The following is a 13,665-nucleotide window of genomic DNA, read 5'->3' as shown; positions in this document are numbered from 1 at the left end:
GAGTCATTTGATGTTAGTTGTTTGAGGTCTTTGCCGCTCTGCGACAAGGTTGGCTTTCAGGTTTCAAGTTGGCTCATGACCACTTCTATTGTGTGCTATGGCAATATCTATCCACCTTTCACTGGAAGCTATCTAAAAATACTTGCCCTTGCACTATTCTAGTTTCCTACGCATCTTGAGCTGAGTTTTAGTTTCAATATTTCAATTGGTTTAATGTTTAATGGATGGATTCCACCGTCCAAGTGTGGCTCGATGGCTTTCTGGTTCTACGAGAGGTAGCCAGATCTAATGTTTACTTCCGGAAGGTAAGCATGCAGTTTCTTCAACCTCATAAATTCCATGGGTTTCTTCTTACATTCCTTCACAGATTTCTGGTTCTAAATTTGGCTAATTGATAATCTTTGTTGTAATGAAGGTGCACCGCCATCTGTTGCAATCCTCTAGGATCAGGTAATCTCCCTACCCTATCGGCATCATTTTGCTAGTTTACTTCGCAAGTTTACCTCCTAGTGGATTTTGTTCATCGATGGCATATCTTTGGAAGTATTCCACTGTATCCATCAAGCTCTTTGCATGGTTAAGATATAATCTTTTGTGGTTTTTAGAGTTTATATTCTCTGTGGTTATTTACAGGTTTGAAAACTCAACTCTGATTCATAAACGTTTGATTGTTATATCGTAAACACACTATGAAAGAGCTATTTATCGATAAAGGCTTTATGTTGGAACTTGTTGAACTCCATTTTCATTTAGATGTCTGTGTGCAAATGTTAATCTTTGTGCTTGACATCAGCAGGGGTTTCTGAACTTTTTATTTTAGTTTCGGTTATGAGCGTCCTTGTCCATTTTTCTCTGAAAGATAATGTTGAACAAAGCTTCTTTGTAATTCATATTTCCCGATAAGATTATGATCTTGACAGTTTTGGGGTTATTTATCTGCTAGAAAAATTCATGTCTTTGAGCCTATTTTGCTGTGGGGAACATGCTTATCATTACAGTCAATATACATAATCAGTTCTTCATGCTAAAAGAATGAATGTATGGTTTAATTCATTATTATCTTCTCTATAATGTACTATAGTGGTTTATTTCAGTTTCCTTTTTAATGTAACAGCTTGGTAAGCAGATAGTCATTTTGAAAGGTTAGACTTAGTTTTCCTTCTTATCTTTGTGTTCAAGATTCCTGGACCTGCTATCATAAAGATTATTTTTACCATTTACCATAAAGACTAGTTCTATAGTTTATGGCAAGGATTACTTTTACACTTTATCTAAAAGATTATTTTATTTTTTTTCCGAGTTTTTAGAGTATGTGAGTATTTATTTGATACAGGGATATACTCTTTAGTGCATTGCATGCACATTTATTGTCCTTCATGCATTACTTGTAACATTTACTGTATGCACCTTTGATTGCAAATTCAATTCTGTTTTTATAGTCTAATGTATTTTCAAGGAATTTCTCTTCTTAATTTAATTTATTCTATCTTTCAAAAAGAGTATTTTTTATTATCCAACATCATTACCTAAATAAAATATGTTTATCTTATCTGTTTAGTACTTGAAAACATGCAACTCTAATCTTGTCTGGAAAGACTCTCCCCCAAGTCGGGAGCCTGGCAATCACTACCCCACTCTCCCTCGAACACTTTCTATTCTATGCAGTTAGAATAAATCGAGCTACAACGAGGTGTCTTGGGCCTCATGACTCATTATCTAGCCTCGAGTCTTTTCATATTGTCTTTGAGTATATTCCCACAAGTTTATTTCACCCAGCTATAGGATCCCCTCTCTGAATTCATTCCCCATCTATATCTCCCTTCCAAGGGGAAATGGGTAATTGTTCCTTCGTAAATGTTTCTTTTAATTACTGAAAATAGTTTTTATTTTTTATTTACATAACTCCTAATTATCAATTAATTAGGTAACCAAATGTATCCTGGGCTTCGAGCCTATGTCATTATCATTTTAAGAAATTTAATATAGTAAAACATAAAAAACTTAGTAACTATAGTAAATTTTTTTGATGATGACAATGATGATGGTGGTGCTTAAAATCCATTGATTTTTTTATTTACATAACTCCTAATTATCAATTAATTAGGTAACCAAATGTATCCTGGGCTTCGAGCCTCAGTCATTATCATTTTAACAACATAAAGTAAGAATTTTAATGTAGTAAAACATAAAAAACTTAGTAACTATAGTAATTTTTTTTGATGATGATAATGATGATGGTGGTGCTTAAAATCCAGTGAGAACAAATTGGTCTATCAGACCTATAATTTTCTTAGTCTTTAATTGTCTGGCTCCTCGTCTTTCTTGGCAATATTGGTGTTGTAGCTTTCCTTTTTTCTCTACGGTATTCCAACTTCATTTATCTTGCATCTCCTTCATCTCTTTTGGTTCTTGGGACATTGGTGTCTTAGCTTCACGATCTATTGTGTTCATCCTTTTGAAGATAGTCGAAGAGAAGTTTGGTCTAAGAGATCTTCTTCACTATTAAATGAAGATATATTTTGTGTAGCATTCTAATCCTCATAACTATTGATGCTTGAGGTGTTGTCAAGTTGACTTTTTTGTTGTTGGGCGAGGCTTTCCCCCTGGTTGTCTTTCGAGTTGTTTCTTTCTTGTCCGATTTCTTGTGATTCAAAGTTTCTCAGGAGTATTTCTTATGTAGCTTCGGGTGTTACAATTTTATAATTAAGCATGATAAAATATAATATATATATATACATACACACATATATATATATATATATATATATATATATATATATATATATATATATATATATATATATATATATACATATATATATATATATATATATATATATATATATATATATATATATATATAGATATATATGAGCCTTAGCTGAGCATGTAGAGGAATCAAAACACCAAATCTGAATTGAAGAATCCAAAGTCATTGCAAGAGTTTATCACTTCGACCATAGGAAACATAGGGATGCCATTGAGATTGAGAAGCATGTTAGAAATATTAATAGGGATTATGGTTGGAAATTGAGTAAGAGCTGGATTCTGACTCTCTCTTGATGATTCTGCCGCTCTCTTTTTCCCTTTCTCTGTTTTATCCTTTCTCTTTTTTATTCTTTCTGATTTACATTTATTTTCCTCCGGTTTCATCATTCATCCCCTAATTTCCTTTTTAATATTCTTTAATTTCATGTGTTTAACATAATAATTATATTTTTTTAGCAGCCTCTCTTTAAATTATTTTTTTCTCTTTAGCAACCCTCGTGACCCCTAGGTTTTAGTTCTTATTTTATTTCCCCTCTTGACATTTCTCTTTCTTAATTTATTTGTTGACATATTACTAAATTTGTTAATATAATTAAGAATAAAAGTATAACATTATTTTATACTATAGATTATTAATAATTTTCTAGTAACAATTCTTGACCTATAATTCTAGTTCTATATCATTTAAAATTGTTATATTTCTAATTAAGGGAAATAATCCATCCTCTAACCAAAAAAAATCCTATAAAATTGATAATAGTAATATTCATAAATATTTATTAAAATATATTGAAATAAAATAATTTAAATTGAAATATTCTCAGGAATTATTTTTCAACCAAATATATTTTTGATTTAATGGGAGTAAGTCAACCACTAATGATTAATACTATATAAAGTGATATTATTAAACAATTATTTTATATAAATTGATAATTTTGAAAGATAATACTTTATATCTAATTATTTTATAACTAGTTTTTAATTAATTATATAATATATTAACGTATATTTCCTTGCCACCAATTCTTAAATAATTTTTTAACTAATTTACCAATGACTAATCAAACTCTGCGAAATGATGCATTCATACTATTTATACCTATAGATCGATTAATTTCTCGCCTTATCGTGATGATGAATAACATTAATTGGTTCAACCATTGACCAAATACTAATGATGTGATTAATCCGAAAGACATATATATATATATATATATATATATATATATATATATATATATATATATATATATATATATATATATATATATATTAAAATTAATGAAATTTAAATAACTTTATTAGATCCCTTTCTTCTTAGAAGAGAAATAAATTCATTTCGAAACCATGTTGTTCTTTTAGAATAATGTAAACATTTTCTTACATAGTCAACCTTTTATTTTTTAAGAGTCAATGGTGATTGTGATAATGACTCATAAAGATTGCAGGAAGGAACCTCACTTTACATCCCTTTCTGTTTATAGATTCTTCAATCATTTTGAGGTTTCTCTATGATCCAGATAAGTAATTAAAAATTCTCAAGGATTCATATATTAGTACAAGTATCTAAAAGATAACATATACCATAATATTCACTGTAACTTTATTACCAAGAAATTGTGTGGAATGATTATCCTTGTGTGGAAAAGGATATAGAAAAAAATAGACCTGTGATAGTGGGATAAAATGTAGCTTTTCTTTGACACTTATCACTTGCATTATTTTTATATGATTATGAGGTTCGGGGAATTATGGAGGAATATCAAGAAAATTCTAATGCTTTTCTTAACATATAAAGTTAAAATTAAAGAAAATACATTGCATTAGGTACTTGGCTTACTTGGCTTTTCTTTTTTGGAATAATGTAATGCTTGGCGTACGTGGTCAACCATCCATATCCTCGTGCGTACCCGTTTCTATTTTACCATTTCCACTATTGAACAAAGGGTTTTCTCGAGATTTGGGTATTTGGGTATTAATAAATAAATTCACATTAAATAGTTAATAATAATTAAATCATAATAATCTGGGATAGTATGATAGTGAATATGTTAAAATAAATTAAATAATTTAAAACGCAATAAGTGAAAATTGATTTTATTAAATATTGATAATTATTATTTTTAATGGGAGTAATTTTAAGTATTAGTTTTTGTGGATTTTTAATCCAAAATTGATAAAAATAAATTGTGGTAAAATTTTGAATTGTGTTGTTGAAACTGGTCTTTCTATTATATATGGATTCAACACTTTAAATGTGAAAACTTTCCAAAAAGTGTTACTTAAAGGCTACTAAATTATTTATTTATAGATAAAATAAATAAAATTTTATGACGATAATATATTTTATTAATAAAATATTATATACATTTGTTATATCTTCTCTCTTTTTTTTGAGGAAGATGTTTTTTGTTTTAAAATTTGAATGTGTTGATGTTTATCATAAATATGTGCTTATTAGTGTTTACTATCTATTTAATTTAGATGATTACTTCATTATATTGTTATAATGTTGAGGTGTCGCCATGATCGTAACAAGCAACTAAGAATGAAAGATTAACACATTTGTACATTATCACTTTTAGAAGTGGAAAAATAATAATTAAAGCCCATCATCATGATAAGTAATTAATAATTTGGAAGGATTCGTACATTAGTACAAGTATCAGTTTTAGAAGTAGAAAAATAAATGATAAAAATTAAAAATTTAGAAAGATCACATATGCTGATTAACTTTTTAAATGATATGCCAACTTTGAAAGAAACGATGCGGCCACACAAATATATCAAAGTTAACTTACATCCTAACATTTACTAGCATATTATTGGGAAATGGGTAAATTCACTAGGAAACAATATTATGGCCTCCAAAACAATTAAAAGAAAAATACACCTTTGAAACTCGTCTTTAAGAGTCGTGACATGTATTAGTTTCATATGGCTATAATGTTTGGGGATGCGACATCTCTAGAGAAATAAGAAAAATAAGAAAAAATAACAAGCAAATTTTCAGGCTTTTCTTAATAGGTGACATCAAAATTAAAGGAAATACACTTAATTGGATCATTCTTATAGAAAGATGATACAGAGAAATAAGAAAAAATAACAAGCAAATTTTGAGGCTTTTCTTAACAGGTGACATCAAAATTAAAGGAAATACACTTAATTGGATCCTTCTTATAGAAAGATGATACAGGTATGAATATGTATCTAATGTAGAAGAACTAAATAAAAACCATGGAAGGAAAAATGATTTCTAAAATTTCCTTAAACACCACTCAGAACCATCTCTTGCTAAAACCCAATTGACATAAGGAGGCCATATCTTGATTAAATCATTGGAGATTCAAGGAAAATTCCACTTTGTAAGATATTGATAGTAATGAAAATATTGTTCAAAAATAATTTGTGGTGTTGCAAAGAACTACATGATCTAATAAATTTAAAATTCGGGTTTTGTCATTTAATTGGGTATGATGGATATTAACTTGCTTACCAAATTTAATTCTCTACAAATAACATAATAATGAAAATTACTGATATAAAAAAGACAAGCCTATAAATACTTTTATATTAATACTCACAAAAAAATTATTAATTCCCATTTTCTAAAATTAAAAATATTCATAATCATTAACAAACCTAAAACATAAGAATAAAATTTTATAATTACTAAAAAAAATAATAACCACTACTGTATTATTAATATTACTATATTTTATAATTAAAATCTAATACTATTTGGATCCCTTCTTTCTTCTTCAACAGAATCCTTTGAACTGGTTCCCGAAACCATGGGGTTTTCATTGGAAATAATGTAAACGCGGTCTTACTTGATCAACCCTGTTACCATTTTACCAGTCTAAATTTATCGTGATGATCACTGACAAAGATTGAGGAGTCAGGGCACATTCTCTGGTTCTTTATATCTCCTTTCACTCTTTTGAAACCATAATGAAACAAAGGGATATGGATGAGGATAGCAGCGCAGGGCTTTCTCTAAGCCTGTGGCTCTCAAATGTGAATGGGCCTCCTCTGCAGTTAGGTCTAGGGCTTTCTGAAGGAAGTAGCAAGAGATCAGCCGGAGAACAGAGCGCTCCGAACCATCTGGTTGCAGATGCAAACATTTTGACGCTTCGTAGTGTCGAGGAGTTGGGTAATGGCCGAGCAGAAGAAGAGGGTGGTTCCAACAAAAGGCTTAGACTCTCCAGAGAGCAGTGTGCTCTTCTGGAAGAAAGTTTCCAAAAGAACAGGGCACCCGAACCAGTAAGTCTCTCTTCACAGTATTCACTTACATCTTGGTGCTCTATCGTTTCATGATTTCGGGTGCGGTGACCTCTTGGTGCTCTATTGTTGTTTGTGGTTGTGCATGTGAAAAAGGTAGAGTTAGCGCAGGAGCTAAATCTCCGTACTCATCAAGTTGACGTGTGGTTTCAAAATAGACGAGCAAGGTTACCTCATGTCCTTGTCCTTTATTCATTCATTGTATTTTGCATGTCAACATCAATCATCCAAATTCTCTCTTTGGAATTAATAGGTACATAATTTGGCCTGGAAAGTTGTAGTGCGACTTGGAAATTAAAATTCCAGCAAATTATAATTCGGAAAAGTTTTCATCCGATGGAGATCCTATTGTATTGACAGATTTATGTTCTGAAGACTATTTTATTGACATTTTTTTGTTATAAGTTAATCAAAATGTTATGAATTTGTTTTTAGGTCGAAGCTAAAGCAAACCAAAGACGACAAGAGAAAACTGCAGATAGAGGTGGAGGAACTGAAAGCCAGGATTGCGATGTGCCCCTCCTGCGCAAGAGTTTCAGCAGCTAACAATAGCAGCAACTAATACATTCACGGCTCAACATTCATCGCCTGAAAGTAATGGCAAAGCATTAGTTGTTTAAACCGCAAGCTATGGACTAAACATTATACCATTGACATCTTTAAACCAGTTTTGATATGGTTGTTGGAACCAGTTTTGATGTGGTTGTTTAAACCAGTTTTGAACCAATTTTTAAACCAGCTTTGAACCAGTTTTTAAACCAGTTTTGATATGGTTATTTTTAGATAATTTGATGGTTTGAAAGTTAAAATTATTATGGTTCTTGAATTTCTATGCGCACTACAAGTAAATTTGTTTATTTTGAGATAATTTAATCGTTTCAAAGTTAAGATTATTATATTTTGAAGTAGTTAAAAGTTATGAAGATTTTTGTGGCAGCTACCCGGTATTCCTCTGTATCGCGGTGAAAATATCAATGTTTGGATTTAGTACTGCAGACTCTCTATGACTATGTTTTAGGGTTGTTTGTTTGAAACGTGCACAAAGAGATTCAGAGTGACAATAGAATAGCGATGCATTCAACTTATACACAAATTTTGTAAAAGAAACCCCATTTTCGACATAATAGCCATCTATTTTCACCCCGCATAGTTGGGCCACATATTCTGTTTGAAAGCCATCTTCGTCCCTAAGAAGCCTAAGGATCTCATATTGAATGGAGTGCACATCCCACTGAGGGACCCATATCCACGACGCAAGGCTAAGGAAATTAGGGACGTGAGGCCATCTATGAAAGGAAACAGACATTGGATAAATTATTAATTGGATCAAAGACAATGTGTGCAATGTAATGAGCCGCCCTTGGTGGAAAATTTGGAACAAACTGACTTGAACGGGCTCAGGTGTTGAGCCATAACGCATTGGTGGATTGTCACAACCGTCTGAACTGCTCCCAATCGCTCACCCAGAATGGTATGTGTGAGCATTGAGGGGCTTTGAGAGCATTTCTACGTACCATTGAATTATTCGGCCACCATTTCCACAGAAAACGTACACCATGACTATGAGTAACAAAAGAACCTAGAGGGATTGATTAAGACGCAAATTTTTCAAGGATGAAAAAATTGAAGAAAGAATTGTACCATAAGAGGTTTGCACCATAAGACTTGCACCTAGAGGGTTGATTAAGAGGTTCAGTCCTTGATAGATCTCTGGTTAAGGTGGATTTACTCAATTCAATATATTGCATTTTTTAATGCTTAAATAGTTTCAAATCCTTAAAAATTTCATGGTTACTCAGATTGCCTAACCTAAATAGCTTAAAATTGTAATTCCAAGAAATATTTGTTGGATTTTCAAGCTGTTATAATGGCTACTACAAAAATTCTTATGTTTCTAGATTAGAAAAATAAAAAACAATAGCAGCAGCTAATACATTCACAGCTCGACATTCATTGCCTGAATGTAATGGCAAAGCATTAGTTGTTTAAACTGTTGAAAAAATAATTTCAACTGAAGCTTTATTTTATTTGCGATGCGATCTATCGCATATCGCAAATCGGAAACTCATCCTGTCACCCTCCGTTATGTGTTGTGTTTTCTGGCGATTGCGATGGTGCGATGCGATCCGATCGCATATCGCAGATCGCACCATATGTGTGTGCTCCATTTTTGAGTTTCGCCAAAAGATTTTCTGCGATGCGATCCAATTGAAGTCAATGGTTGAAGTACAGACCAGCAGCAAATAATTTGACATGAAGTAAAAGTCTCTTTACCGCCTGTAAATGTCAGTAAAAGAGTAAATACAATTCACTGTGGGTTGGTAAGTTTTGGTAAGGATTTTAGTTTTATTTCAGCGGAAGTATGGGCACAAGAAAAGGTTGGTAAAACCATTTAATTTCTATTATTTCTTTTACGGAAGCATGGCAGGTAAAAACGTGAAGTAAGTTCTTTTTGTTGTCATATATATATATATATATATATATATATATATATATATATATATATATATATATATATATATATATATATATATATATATATATATATATATATATATATATATGTAATATTTTTTTTTTGTGCGTTAGTGTGTGTAAAGAGAGTGAAGAGAAAAGAACGCAACAGCGCGTATGAAAATATACACAGCAGTGTAAAAGAATTGTAATGCATAGCAGTGCAATGTAAAAATAGAATGCAGCAGCGTGAGAAGAATTGATGTGAAATTTCCACACAGCATTGTGTTGATCTCTTTAGCAGAGACAAAGTAGTTCTTGTGTGGAACTCAAATGTTCCTGGTGAATCCCTCTAAGAGGGAGGAAGAAGTTTGTAAACAGCAGTTGCCTTTATTAATGAATAGAAATTTGTTGGTGTGTGAGAACTCTGTCAGCTGCAAATAATTTTTTTTTTAAGTTTCCGCTGTGTTAAAGATCCTATGTGTGAAAAACAGAGCATTGTTCTCTGTTCTTTTGAGTTTGAAATCAGGACGCGTGTTTCCAAGGTTAGCAGCAGCTAAGACATCCAAAGATGCAGGAAAACTCTCAAGACAACCTATCAAGGCATGGAGAAAGTGAATACAGCAAAACTACAGTTCTGACGAAAGATTTTGAGAACCTATGCATGAAGGAGTCAGACAATATTGACTCATTCTTCACTCAGGTAATTGGCCTGGTCACACAAATAAGATCTCATGGAGAGATACTTGAAGAAAGGAGGATTGTGGAGAAACTATTGAGGATTCTACCCTCAAAGTTTGATGTGATTGTCACCACCATAGAAGAGATAAAGGATCTCTCAAATTTTTCAGTTGATGAACTTCATGCATCACTGATTACACATGAGCAGAGGTTGAGTAGAAATGAAAACTTATCTCTAGAGCAAGCCTTCAAGACCTAGATGTCCTTTGGAAGAGGAAGAGGTCAAGGCAGAGGAAATAAGAGAGGAAGAGGTAGAAGCCAGAACATAGGTGGAAGGAACAGTCCAGCAAATGTTCAAGGAAGAGGCAGCGATCCAAATCAGAACCAAGGACAAGGCAACAGCCAACAAGGAGGACAACATCATGCTCAAGGACAAAGGTATGGAAAATCCAATGTCGAATGTTATTATTGTAAAAAATATGGGCATTATGCCAGTGAATGTAGGAAGAAGCAACATGATGTGAATAATAGATCTAATGCAAATATTACTAGAGAAAATGTCAGCCAAGATAATGTATTGTTAGCTTGTAACATGGCTTAAACAAATAGTGAAGATATATAGTTTCTAGGCTCCGGTTGCAGCAACCATATGACAAGAAACTTAGCCCTGTTTTCTGCTTTAGATTAAAGTGTGAAGTCACAAGTCACACTTGGGACTGATAGCAAAATTTATGTTATGGGTAAAGGAGAAGTTAAAATATTTATAAAGCAAGGTGAAAGGAAAACCATAGCAGATGTCTATTATGTCCCTGGAATGAAATGTAACCTCTTGAGTATTGGACAACTTGTTCAAAAGGGTTACAATGTCTTCTTTGAGAATGATGTATGCACCATAATGGATATTCCACCAAGAAAAAGATGTATTGCTGAAGTGAGGATGACAAGGAACAGTATGTTCCCGCTCACAATGAGGGCAGATTTGAAAAACAAAGAAGTAATTGCAGCAGTTTCCCAAGAGGCTCTCCAATGTGTGCCAAAGGATGAAAATTGGTTGTGGCACTTGAGATTTGGACATCTCAACTTTGGAGGTCTTAACCTGTTGAGCAGAAAAGGAATGGTAAGAGGATTACCATTAATAGAGAAACCAGACAGCCTTTGTGAAGGTTGCATATTGGGAAAACAACATAGAGAAAGTTTTCCTTCAGGGAAAAGCATAAGGGGAAAAGCACCCTTAGAAATTGTCCACCCAGATTTATGTGGACCAATGCAAACCCCATATTTAGCTGGCAGCCAATATTTTCTAACATTTATTGATGATTTTACAAGAAAAACTTGGGTTTATTTCTTGAAGAAAAAAAGTGAAGTGTTTGAAAAATTTCGAAATTTCAAAGCACTTGTGGAAAACCAAAGTGGGCTGTGCATTAAAGTCTTAAGAACTGACAGAGGAGGTGAGTATATCTCCAAAGAATTCCTACGGTTTTGTAGAGAAAATGGAATTCACAAGCAATTTACAGCAAGGTACACTCCACAGCAAAATGGAGTTGCTGAAAGGAAGAACATGACCATTATGGATATGGCAAGGAGCATGTTGAAGGCAAAGCATTTTCCAAATGATTATTGGGATGAAGCTGTAAATTGTGTTGTATATATCTTGAATAGGTGTCCTACAAAAGCTGTGATGAACAAAGTGCCGGAAGAAACATGGAGTGGGACAAAGCAAGGAGTCACCCACGTGAAAGTTTTTGGATGTGTGGCCTATGCACACATTCCTGATCAGTTAAGGAGGAAGTTGGACAACAAAGGGGAGAAATGTATCTTCATTGGATACAGTGAGGAATCCAAAGCTTACAGGTTGTATATCCCATCCACCAAGATATCCTTTGTGAGCATAGATGTTTAGTTCATTGAGGAGGAAGCTTGGGATGAAAGCATAAAGAAAACAGTTAATGTTAAAAACTGTTTGTGTCATGATGAAGATGATGAGGAGATAGTAGAAATACATCCCCAAACAGCAATGCCAACACAAGGACAGCAAGGAACACCCTTGAGGAGAAATGAGAGTGCTTCTCCAAGCACACCACATGGAGGAAATTCAAGTGCATCTTCAAGCACTTGCAAACCAAGTGAAAGAGGTAAGAAGTTCAGAAACTTGAGCGACATTTATAATGAAGGAATGAATTCCTTGTTTGCATTATATTTTCATGTTGATGATCCTATTCATTTCGAAGAGGCAATTAAAGATAAGAAATGTATAGAAGCTATGGATGAGGAGATGAAAGCCATAGAAAGAAACAAGACATGGGATTTCGTTGAGCTACCAAAAGGTAAAGAAGTCATTGGAGTCAAATGGGTCTATAAGACCAAATGCAATGCTGAAGGAAAAATTGAAAGACACAAAGCAAGGCTGGTTGTCAAGGGATACAAGCAGCAATATGGGAGAGATTATGAGGAGACTTTCGCACCGGTTGCAAGAATGGAAACCGTGAGAGCAGAGTTGTCCATAGCAGCACAAAAAAATGGAAAGTCTACCAGATGGATGTGAAGTCGACATTCCTAAATGGAGTGTTAAAGGAGGAGGTTTACATTGAAAAACCTTTAGGCTATGAAAAGAAAGGCCAAGAGCACAAAGTGTGCAGATTGAAGAACGCTCTTTATGGGCTGAAGCAAGCTCCAAGAGCGTGGTACAGTAGGATAGATTCCTATCTACTAGAAAATCAATTTGACAAATGTGAGGGAGAACCCACTGTCTACATCAAAGAAAAGGATGGTAAGGTTTTAATTGTTGTCTTGTATGTTGGTGATGTATTTTTTACAGGTAATGATGACTACCTCATTGAAAACTTCAAATCAGTCATGAAAGAGGACTTTGAAATGACTAACATGGGTTTGCTGAGATACTTCTTAGGAATAGAAGTAGATCAAAATGAAAATGGGATTTTTATCTCTCAAGCAAGATATGTAAATGAAGTGTTGGAAAGATTCCACATGCAAGAGTGCAAGGTATCAATCACTCCCACGATAATGGGATTAAAACTCAGCAAAGGGGACAACAGCAAGGATTTTGATCCTAGCTTATATAAGAGCATAGTTGGCAACCTTATGTATTTAACTACAACGAGGCCTGACATAATGTTTGCTGTTAGTTTGATTTCCAGATTCATGGAGAGCCCAAAAGGGGCACACTGGCAGGCAACAAAAAGAATTCTAAGGTATGTCAAAGGTACAAAAAGATTTGGCATTTTATATACCTTCTCAGAAAGTTCAGATTTAGGTGGCTACACCGATAGCGATTGGGCTGGAAGTGTGGATGATCGGAAAAGCACATCCAGTTATGTCTTTCACATGCGTTCAGGAGCAATTTCATGGGCTTCTAAGAAACAACCAATCGTGGCGTTGTCTATGGCAGAAGCAGAGTACGTGGTAGCTACAACAGCAGCATGTCAAGCAGTTTGGATGAGAAGAATGTTGAGGAGC

The 13,665-nt window shown here is 33.4% G+C and overlaps 1 protein-coding gene across 1 annotated transcript; it reads left to right on the top strand.

Moving 5' to 3' along the window:
- The first annotated feature begins 6,741 nt into the window (after window positions 1-6,741).
- LOC149241887 (homeobox-leucine zipper protein HAT3-like) lies at window positions 6,742-7,618 on the top strand. The gene is made up of 3 exons (XM_089370707.1): window positions 6,742-7,038; window positions 7,153-7,223; window positions 7,492-7,618. Exons 1-3 carry the CDS (start codon window positions 6,742-6,744, stop codon window positions 7,616-7,618), a joined length of 495 nt encoding a protein of 164 aa, XP_089226833.1.
- Window positions 7,619-13,665: the final 6,047 nt, after the last annotated feature.

This window comes from Pinus tabuliformis, chromosome 8 (genome assembly GCF_031772625.1).
Source record: "Pinus tabuliformis cultivar Carrire ecotype Pingquan chromosome 8, CPIR1, whole genome shotgun sequence".
Classification (NCBI taxonomy): Eukaryota; Viridiplantae; Streptophyta; class Pinopsida; order Pinales; family Pinaceae; genus Pinus; species Pinus tabuliformis.
This window is presented reverse-complemented; position numbering and strand designations above follow the sequence as displayed.

What these genes read in the sequence shown, in the direction of transcription:
- LOC149241887 (XM_089370707.1), top strand. Translation starts at nt 6,742, where the DNA reads ATGGATGAGGATAGCAGCGCAGGGCTTTCTCTAAGCCTGTGGCTCTCA. An exon ending in AGAACAGGGCACCCGAACCA is followed by an intron (nt 7,039 to 7,152) that starts GTAAGTCTCTCT and finishes CATGTGAAAAAG; the next exon opens with GTAGAGTTAGCGCAGGAGCT. An exon ending in TTTCAAAATAGACGAGCAAG is followed by an intron (nt 7,224 to 7,491) that starts GTTACCTCATGT and finishes ATTTGTTTTTAG; the next exon opens with GTCGAAGCTAAAGCAAACCA.